The sequence below is a fragment of the Gorilla gorilla genome, chromosome 5 (genome assembly GCF_029281585.2).
Source record: "Gorilla gorilla gorilla isolate KB3781 chromosome 5, NHGRI_mGorGor1-v2.1_pri, whole genome shotgun sequence".
In the NCBI taxonomy this organism is placed as follows: Eukaryota; Metazoa; Chordata; class Mammalia; order Primates; family Hominidae; genus Gorilla; species Gorilla gorilla.
In genome coordinates, this window is record NC_073229.2 from 107,202,516 (window position 1) to 107,212,632 (window position 10,117).

The following is a 10,117-nucleotide window of genomic DNA, read 5'->3' on the forward strand; positions in this document are numbered from 1 at the left end:
CACCTCCCACTAGGCCCTATGTCTCAACACTGCCACACTGGGGATCAACGTGACAAAACATAGGGACAAAACACATCCAAACCATAGCAGTTAGGAACAAGAACACCAATATTTAAATTAACTATAAAATATACTAAACATTTTAATTAGAACACACAGATCATCAGAACAGATTTAAAATCACCCAACTATATATTTTTAAAACTAGCATACAGTTTTATGCTATTTTTAGGGAAATACAGTATTTTTACAGTTTTTTGCTTTATACAGAAAGACATAAGAAAGGTTAAAAAGGTAGAAAGGACACACTATGCAAACAGTATAGTCAACTGATTTCTCATGAAGACTGAGTTATTTTAATGGGAGAAATGATGGCCTTTTCAACTGATGGTGATAGAATACATGAATATCCTTATACCAAAAAAAGAACTTTGATCCCTACTTCACTGCAAACACAAAAATGAATTCAACATGATCACAGATCAAAATGTAAAAGCTAAAACGATATAACTCCTAGAAAATAAACCTGCCAAAACATCTTCACAGCCTTAAGGTAGGCAAAGATTTAAGACACCAAAAAAACTAACCCTTAAGGAATAAAAAAACGATAGAGTGGACTTCATTAAAATTAAAATTTCTGTTCATCAAAGGACACTATCAAAAAAACGAGGCAGGGCATGGTGGCTCATACCTGTAATCCCAGCACTTTGGGAGTCCAAAGTGGGTGGATCGCTTGAGTCCAGGAGTTCAAGACCAGCATGGGCAATATGGTGAAACCCTATCTCTACAAAAAAATACAAAAATTAGCTGGGCATGGTGGCATGCACTTGTATCCCAGCTACTCCAGAGGCTGAGGTGGGAGGATTGCTTGAGCCCAGGAGGTTGAGGCTGCAGTGAGCCATGATCACACCACTGCACTGTAGCCTGGGCAGTAGAGCAAGATGCTGTCAAAAAAAAAAAAAAAAAAAAAAAAAAAGAAAAGAAAATGAAAAGTTAAGTCACAGATAAGAATAGTCATATATTCACAAGGCATTTATATGAGAAAGCTCTCGTTTTGAGACTGTATAAAGAACTCTCAATTAAACAAGACAAATAATCTGATTATGGGCAAAAAAAAATTAGAAGATACTTTTAAAAAGAACATATATGAATTGCTAAAAAGCAAGTGAAAAGGCACTCAACATTATTAGTCATCGGTAAAATGAAAATTAAAACCACAAGATACTATTTTACACACACTAGAATGGTTCAAACTAAAAGGACTGATAATACTAAATGTAAGTCAAAATGTAGAGCAGTTGAAACTTATTTTTTTTCTGGTTGAACGTGCAAACTGGTACAATCACTTTGGAGAACTGTTTGGCAATTTCTCACAAAGTAACATGCACATCTATCCTATGACCCAGAAATTTCACTCTTAGGTACTTACCTAAAAAGAAATGAAAATGTAGTCCAAAAAAAGATTTATACAACAGTGTTATGACAGCTGTATTCATAATAAGCAAACTCCAGAAACAAGAAAAACATCCAGCAATAGGAGAACAGATAAATGTATTGTGGTATATTCATACAATGGAAAACTTACCAAGAAAAAGGAATGGACTACTGATATATGCAGCCACATAGGTGGAACATGAATCTGAAAAATATTATGGAAGGAATGCAGCCAGAAACAAAAAAGTATATATTGTATGAATCCATTTATAAGTAGTTCAAGAAATGGCAAAACTAAGTCCAGCAAAGTTACGTTTCTTTTTTCTTTTTATTTTTTATTTTTTGAGACGGAGTCTCTTTCTGTTGCCAGGCTGAAGTGCAGTGGCGCGATCTCAGCTTACTGCAACCTCCGCCTCCCGGGTTCACTCCATTCTCCTGCCTCAGCCTCCTGAGTAGCTGGGACTGACTAAAGGTGCACGCCACCACACCCAGCTAATTTTTGTATTTTTAGTAGAGACAGGGTTTCACCATGTTGGCCAGGATGGTCTCGATCTCTTGACCTCGTGATCCTCCCGCCTCGGCCTCCCAATGTGCTGGGATTACAGGCATGAGCCACCCGGGTACCTTGCCTAAACAAAGGAGAGTAGTCCAAGGGAACTGTGAAAGGCCCCTGCATGAGAGGAAGGGAGGGTTTGTTGTGTGTGTGGTTTTTGTTTTATTTTGGTAGGGTTTGGGTTCCTAATTACTCTACAAGGTGCACCATAATTGGAGATATTTGTCCAAATTCATAAATTTTGAAAGAGAAAAAGAAATACATTCAGAGTACTATTATTCCCATTTCAAGATTGAAGAAATTCAGATTAAATTATTCTAATTTTGTGAGGAAGCTAGCATTTGAACTCAGTTCTCATGCCATATTCCAAATTGCCACACCAGATATCTGGCAGATTTACGGAAGAGGAAAAAATTAAGCATCAATCTACCTGTGGCACTGTGTAATACCATTCTCAGGATTTTAACTTCTAACTTACTCTCTTTTAAACAGCGATCACAAAGGAATAGACAAGGGGACCACAAATCATTAAAACTGCTGTCAAACAAAATAGAGAACATTTTTACTAAAAGTTATTTGTTTGTGTAGCGAATAACAAGTTTGACGTTCTCACTGGAAGGAAGAATATGAATAAATGAACGAGCTCCAGTAAGAAGTCTACAACCTTTCTTAGTGGTTCACTAAACTCACGTTTATTGAATGATTGTGTGGTTTCTCTGCAAAGAGCAGTTTTGGACGAAAAGACCCGAGGTTATTTACAAAACAAGAAGCTCACATAGGAACTGATCCAGTAAGGAGGATCCCGAAGAGAGACAGACAAATCATTTTTTGCATTGTTTTGTTGGAAACGCCGGGCACTGCCAACAGTGTTTTACATCACTGTTGCTCAAATTTTAATGTGCATTTGATTCCTGGAAATCTTGTTAAAATATAAGTTCTGATTCCATAAGTCTGGTGTGGAGCTGAGACCCTGAATTTCTAAAAAGCTCCCCAAAGATACCCACATTGTCAGTAGGGGTGGGAGTGGCGGAGGCGACTACAGGGGAAAGCTTCACTCTGAGTGATCGAGAGGCTCTACGCAGCTGGAAAGAAGAAACTCAAAATCCCTCGTACAGAGAGAGACTCACCAACCCCCGACCCCCGGGCAGCAGTAAAGCGAGCTGGGCACGGCGCCTAGAATCCCAGTTCTTACCCCAGGATCAGAAGCGCGCTCTGCAGCTGTCCCCGCACCTCCAGAAACACGCGCGTCTCCGCCGCAGAAGCCGCCATGGCGGGCGTCCAGTCCCAGACCAGACCAAGCTGGAGGTTCCGAGGGGCCCGGGTCAACAGGACCAGGAGAGGTTCCACGTGAGGACCAACCAGCAGCAGCCCCGCTGCGGCGCAGGCGCCTGTGCCAGATCGCAGGGCTGGCGCCGCCTACCAGCTCACAGCGCCACCTGCCGGCCGGAGAGTGCACCACCGAGAAGGCGCGTGACCCCGGAGGCCGGGGCGGGGCGCGCATTTTCAAAACCAGGCTTTGGCCCAGAGTGCTGAGAAAGGTGGGCGGCGAGAGGCTAGCTATCGCCCCACTCTGCTTCTTATGAGCGTGACTTGGCGCGTTAGCATCCCTGGAAATGACCATAAAAATCAGACCCAGGGTTCACACCTTTGGCTAGCTCGAAGGGAGGGAGATGATGGAGGCAGGTGTTACAGGTGGGCTTTGTCCCCAGGAGATCCAAGAACAGAATTCCCGGCCCCAAACCCACTTTATCTTGGTCTCTTTATGAACAAGGGTCGTTTGTTAGCCTCCATCTAAAGCGACAAAATTTTCAAGAATTGACTTGCCATTGCTTCTCAACTTAGGATAGCTCCAAAATTGAAACAGGTGCAAAAATATAAGGAAGTTCTTTGTTACCTAATGCAGAAGAGTGTGGCTGAAGTCTATCAGGACTAACCATTTTTAGGGGGTAAAAAAGGAAGATGAGAATGATTACGTATGTACAGCTCCACTATTCACTTTCACAAAAGTAAAAACTAAGAGAAGTTGGAGAAGTTACTACCAGAAGATAGTTTTGAAAAGTTTGACACAGTAAAGAACCTGGTATAATGTAAACACTTATAATGAAGAACTATTAAAATATAAGACCAGGGTAGAATTACAATAGGGCGTCTTAAAAACAAGGAGCTGCTTTTATTTATTTATTTTTTTTCGGAGTCTCGCTCTGTCGCCAAGGCTGGAGTGCAGTGACGCGATCTCGGCTCACTGCAACCTCTGCCTCCTGGGTTCAAACGATTCTCCTGCTTCAGCCTCCCGAGTAGCTGGGATTACAGGGGCGCGCGCCACCATGTCCGGCTAATTTTTCTATTTTTGGTAGATCCGCCCACCTTGGCCTCCCAAAGTGCTGAGATTACAGGTGTGAGCCACCATGCCCAGCCTAAACCATAAATAAATTCTAAATAAATAAATCCTGTCATATATTTTAAGATAATAGCTTGACAATTTTTCTAAAATCAGTATTTGGGGTGATTAAAGTTTATTATGTTGATGCACAAATTATTATATCTATCACAATAATTTGAACTTATAGATGGAAGCAACAACGCACTTAAAAAAATTAAGTTTACTATTATTTGGTCTCAAATAATTCATCTATTTGAAGGATGATGATTTCAACTCTTCATATCTTCCACCTTTAATACCCGAGGCTATTGAATGCTTAAATATTGACACATTATATTGAAATATACAACTTCCTTAGCACAGCTTACTCTTTATAATTGTTTTGTTAGCTTAAAAGATTGTTATATATTTAGTTACGTATTTGTAAAAACTTTCATTTTTTTTACCGTATGGTGTTGGCAAAACGGTGCAATTTACCTTGGAGTAACTAGATATGATTGATAGAGCTCCAGACTCAAAATAGTTCCAAATCTGACACCAACTACTTGTCTCCTAACTTCACAAGTCTCCTAACCTCTCTGGGATGCAGGTTACTCATATGAAATATTGAGAAACTATTCAAATAATATTTAAAAGCTGTTTTCAGTTCCTATTATCTCTTCAAATGAAAACATCTGCTAACCCCCTTTCTAGCCACTCCTGAAATTGGTAGCCATGGCCGCTTCCCGCGACAGTCCACTTGAGGGCGCTGTGGCAACAGCTAGCGCCGGGAGGCAGGAAGCCGACCGGGGGCGGGGATCGAAGGCCTCAGACGTCGACGCCGGCGTGGGCGCGAGCACGGTGCACTCTGGGAGCTGTCACTAGGCCCTTCGGCTCCCGGTCTCGGTGTAGCTGCTGTGGTTGCCAGGAGAGCTGCGCCGGCGAGAAGCGGCCGAGCCAGCAGCAGGTAAAAGCGTCCTCGCCCCCAGTGCGGTCGCTAGGCTGGTAGCCGGCTCCGAGCATCCTTCTCGGCCCGGCTAGGTCCTGAGCCGCGGGGACGCCTTGAGAGTCTAACTGCTGTGGCGTCGGGGGTGTTGCCGCTCCGGCCCCGCCAGGAGCCGCGAAGCTGGTCGGCCGCCCTCTGGTTTCCGGGGAGTCGGGAGCTGCGCGGGGACTGGAGGGCCAGGGCTGGGGCCGGGGCCTGGGCCGGGCAGAGGCGCGAGGGCGGCCCCAGGTGAGGGAGGCCGGAGGCGGGGCCGGGGGGCCGGGGGCAGGTCCTGAGCCTCCCCTGCTGGGGCGGAGCGGTGCGCAAGGCTGGGGCAGAGGTCGCACCTGTGCGATGGACGTGCGCGGAGTACCCTCTTTGTTGAAGGAATCGAGGCGTTGTGCCTTCTCGGCTGGTGGGTTCTTTTAGCATTGAGGAGACACGTAGGCCCGCGATGGTTCATGTTCTCCAGGGGGCTTAGAAAGGAGTACCGAAGTTTATTAAGAGGAAGTCAGAAGAGTCAAACGGGTGTTGTTAACAATTATCACCTTTGATTCCCAAGCCTTTTAAAGTTGCAACATAACAATAGTCACTTGTTCGGGCCTCCTCCATTCTTGTACCCTGAGGGGGCGGGGAATGGCACACAACTATTTTTCTTAAGCTAAGTAAATTGTGTTTGAACATTTTTACACTATCTTAGAGTTCTATGGCGTTTGAGAAATGTAAAGATTGGGAAAATGACTTCGACTCCAGCTAAAGCAGTCAAAAAAATGATAATTACCAAAAATGTAGGAAACTGTTTGCCTGACAAATAGGCCCTGAATTGTAGAGAGAGAAAAATCTGTTTTGATGTTGTTAGCCATTGTCTATGCAGACATAAGTTCTCACATTTTAATTTTGTTTGTGGGTATTAATATGGTCTACAGTGAATAACATATGTCGGCATTATGTGCTAAGTAACTCACCACCTGATAGATAACACAGTGATTTAGGTGGGCGACTGAAGTTATGAGTAAATTAAAACCACGAGTAGTCTAAATGCTTTATTTTAGTGATTACTTTCGGCCACAACTGATAACTAAATCATTCTCTGTAATTGTTAAGCAGTAGCAAATCTCCACGTGGGCTTGATTATTAGGTACCTAGTGCTGAAAGAACTAAAAACACCTGATTTAATACACAAACCAGAAAATGTGACACCATAACCCAAATCTTAAATGTAAGGTAAGTGTTGTCAGTTAAATGTTTGTATACATTCAAAGAAGTCCTATTTTGTAGTTAAAGTAAAGGAGTGAGCTCTGGCCTGGGAATGAAGACATTAGATTCAAGTCCTTTAATCTGCTGCTAACCAGGTGTGATCTCCAGGCTTCGGTTTTGTCATTGTTTAAGGAAATTTGAAAAGACCAGGGTTTTCCAAACTGATGTTTCCCCCAGAACAGTGTTCTAAAACCATTTAATAGGCTTACTTTCCCCGAAGCAGTGTTCAATGGCAAATAATTTGGGAGCACACTAGGTTAAACTAGGTTTAACTTTTTTGCTTATAAAGGCAGGACTCTTCAAAATCTTTACTGTTATGCTGATACATGTAAATCTCCAGAAGGTTATCCTAGCATTCCCAAATTTACCTGATCTATTTTCTCATGGCCAGTTGGTTAACAACTCTTAGAATATAATTACATAGAATATAAATTTAAAAACTTCTGTACTTAAGCTGAGTCCTCTTCAACTGTAAAGGTCCATGCATTAGGCTTATTTTTTGGCTGTCATTTTAAACTTTTTGGAGCACGAAGATCTAGTGGCAACTCACTTGTATAAAAAAATTATATTTTTCTTAGTAAAATATTAATGATACACTTAAGTTCCCATGAGTCTTAATGCTTTAATTATTGGCAGAAGACTTATCTTATTCTTTCTGGTTTTTTGACTTTTTTTAAACCGTAATTCATGTTTTGAATTTGATGGTGGAGTGTAGTTATTGATTTTATTCAAAATGGCATTTTAAAGTTCCAACAAGTGAAGACTTTTTGATAATGGCATCACTTTTGCTGTGATGATTTCTCCTTATAGTCATGAATTCCTAAAATGAAATTATGGTAGAAGCCACCCAAAATGTGCTTACTGTGTAATAACTACCTATTTTAAGAGCTTATATCATGGAAAAGAGCTAAAGGCTAAAACACAAATTCTGAGACAGTTACTTCTAAATTGCTTTACAAACAGGATGTGTGCTGAACACAATCTTAAACTGTTTTGCTAAAGTCTGTTAAGTGTCACTAGTACACCACCAGTGTGGATATTCTGTTCATTCTTTGTTACTTTCTTAGGGTGAATGCTGTTAATGCACAATTTTGATTGCAGATAGGAGAGGTGGGAAGAGAACATGTAATTTTAATAGATAAGCGTTAATTCAGGTAAATTATCTCCCTGGAATAAAACTATTAAGTGGAAATATAAAGCTAATATTTTTCGTGTAATAGCTAACAGTTTTTATTGAGAATTATATGAAAATATGATACCCTTGTCTTTAACTGGCGGTTTACCTTTTTCCTTTGTTGTATTTACTTCCTCCTCTCCAAGCTATCCAAGCCTGAAATCTCAATGACCTTTCATTGCATTGGTCAATGATACAGTATCAAATTTATTAAGGAAAAATTTATATATACTGATGTACATTCATTTAAGTGTACATTTCAATAAGTTTTAGTAGATATATATGCACCCGTGTAGCTACCACCACAATCAAGATTTGGAAGATGCCACCACTCAGGCACATATAATTATACTTTTACTCTCTGAGAATGTTCTTCTGTTTCTGAGTGTCTGAATTATACCTTTAAGACCTAGCTCAAATGCCACCCTGTGAACCTTTTTTTGATTACCTCATTTTGAATTAATTTCCTCCTCTTCTGACTTTCCTTTTCACATTTTTTTTTCATCATTCTTCTCCGTTCTTTGTGGTGGCTAACCCAGTGGCAAACATATAGCAGGCACTTATTTGTTGACCAAATGGATTAATGTAATATTTCCTAAACTTCAGTCTTTGTGATATCATCTTCAAAATTTTGGCCATATCTTCCTGTTTGGCATACTTCCTGTTTACTTATTAATATTTCTTTATATCAATGTGATTATTAAAGTAATATTTTAAAGGAAACTTGGAATAACTATGAGTAAAAAGCAGGTGGCACTTGCCATAAACAGAAGGTGGACGTATACGTAAAAATAATGAAAATCAAAGTGCTCTTAATTTCTAACTAGAAACTATTGCCTGCAGGAGGCTCTAAGCCTAAAACTTGCCCTTTGTTTAAAAGTGAGATTGGCAAGAATTTCAGTGGTGTTAACATCTTGGCACCAAACTGAGACTTTCTTCTTGATACAGTCAGAGGAACTGAAAGAGAATGAAGAGGAAGTAACCTTTTTTTTTTGAAATGGAGTCTCACTCTGTCATCCAGGCTGGAGTGCAGTGGAGTGATCTCAGCTCACTGCAACCTCTGCCTCCCGGATTCAAGGTATTCTCCTGCCTCAGCCTCCTGATTAGCTGGGATTACAGGCACCCACCATCACACTGGGCTAATTTTTGTATTTTTAGCAGAGACAGGGTTTCGCCGTGTTGGTCATGCTGGTCTCAAACTCCTGACCTCAGATTATCCGCCTCGCCTCTGCCTCTCAAAATGCTGGGATTACAGACATGAGCCACTGTGTCCAGCCCCTCCTCATTTAATTCAGTGTCACTTAGCTCTGCCCTTGGATCTTATAAAAACATCCCACGTCTCCATTTGGTGGCCCAAATTTTTGTAGATACTAAGTTAATCAGTGCTTGAAAATTCCTTAGAATTTTATCTGTGCAATAATCGAGAAACAAAGCCTTAATTGTAAATTAAAAAGTGTACTACAATTACCTTAAAAAATATAGTAAAAAAAGTTACTTTAAAAAATAGTACAAAGATAATATTCTTGAATCAGATATGTCTTTATTTTTTCAAAAATGTTCTGAATGTTACTGATGTTACATCCTACTAGGGTACATTAGCCTTAAGATAAACATTTGAATCTAAAATCTAAATCAGAAAACAAGTGGGAACCTGTTATATGACGAAGTGATGACTGTTGATTCAGGAGTGATGAAATGTTAATATAATGTTTATCTGGCAAAGCTCCTTTATGAGTAGATGAGGTAATAGAGTTAAAATAATCTCCTATCTCCTTTAGTTTTTTCTCTCATCACTTAAGTTTTATATAGCTATATTTTTATATTTTAATCCTGCCAAAGACATTTCTAGACTTTTTCCTCCTGAGATGACACCTTCTAATCTCCTGTGGAAGGAGTTTCGTATGAACAGACTGGAAAATAAATTCCCTGCTCTTATTTTGTAAAATACATCTTGTATTTAAAGTTGCTGGAGTTACTTACAGGCATATATCCATATTATGAGCCTAACGTTTGCTATTATTTCGTGTTCATGAACAAAGAGCTTGGGTAAATAGACCGTTTCATTTGGTGTTAACCGTTTCCAAAAAAAAAAAAAAAAATTAACCTGAGTGGTGATAAGTTTATCAGTACACACAATCATTTGCTACTCACCAAGAGGTCAGATTCCTGGGTTTTGGTTTTGTTTTTGTTTTTGAGACGGGGCTCTGTAGTCCAGGGTGGAGTGAGATTCCTGTTAACCTAAGGTTCTGGGATACAACCTAAAAAATTGGAAGTAAGTAAAGAGCCATCTTGGATGCATAGCATTTATTTCACAAACAAGTGGTTTCTTTCCTGCTTCTCTACTGTAAAATAAGG

The 10,117-nt window shown here is 40.3% G+C and overlaps 2 protein-coding genes across 22 annotated transcripts in view; one reads left to right on the plus strand and one right to left on the minus strand.

Annotated features, from left to right (window-relative positions):
* The window catches only part of UBE3D (ubiquitin protein ligase E3D), a 174,893-nt gene extending 171,494 nt beyond the window's left edge, over positions 1–3,399 (minus strand). For 2 of the 4 annotated variants that reach the window (XM_055391463.2, XM_055391459.2), the window contains exon 1: positions 3,180–3,379. In XM_055391463.2, the coding sequence (XP_055247438.1) occupies positions 3,180–3,256 (77 nt within the window). In that variant the 5' untranslated portion in view covers positions 3,257–3,379. Of the gene's footprint in view, positions 1–1,585; positions 1,640–3,179 lie in introns of all 4 variants that reach the window. The other 2 variants (XM_055391460.2, XM_004044335.5) reach the window with 2 other exon arrangements.
* A 1,761-nt stretch (positions 3,400–5,160) lies between these two features.
* DOP1A (DOP1 leucine zipper like protein A) overlaps positions 5,161–10,117 on the plus strand; it is a 101,332-nt gene continuing 96,375 nt past the window's right edge. For 7 of the 18 annotated variants that reach the window (XM_019029522.3, XM_004044336.4, XM_055391468.1 and 4 more), the window contains exon 1: positions 5,177–5,313. The gene's annotated coding sequence lies outside the window, so the exon portion shown is untranslated. Of the gene's footprint in view, positions 5,314–10,117 lie in introns of all 18 variants that reach the window. The other 11 variants (XM_055391478.1, XM_055391482.1, XM_063707739.1 and 8 more) reach the window with 4 other exon arrangements.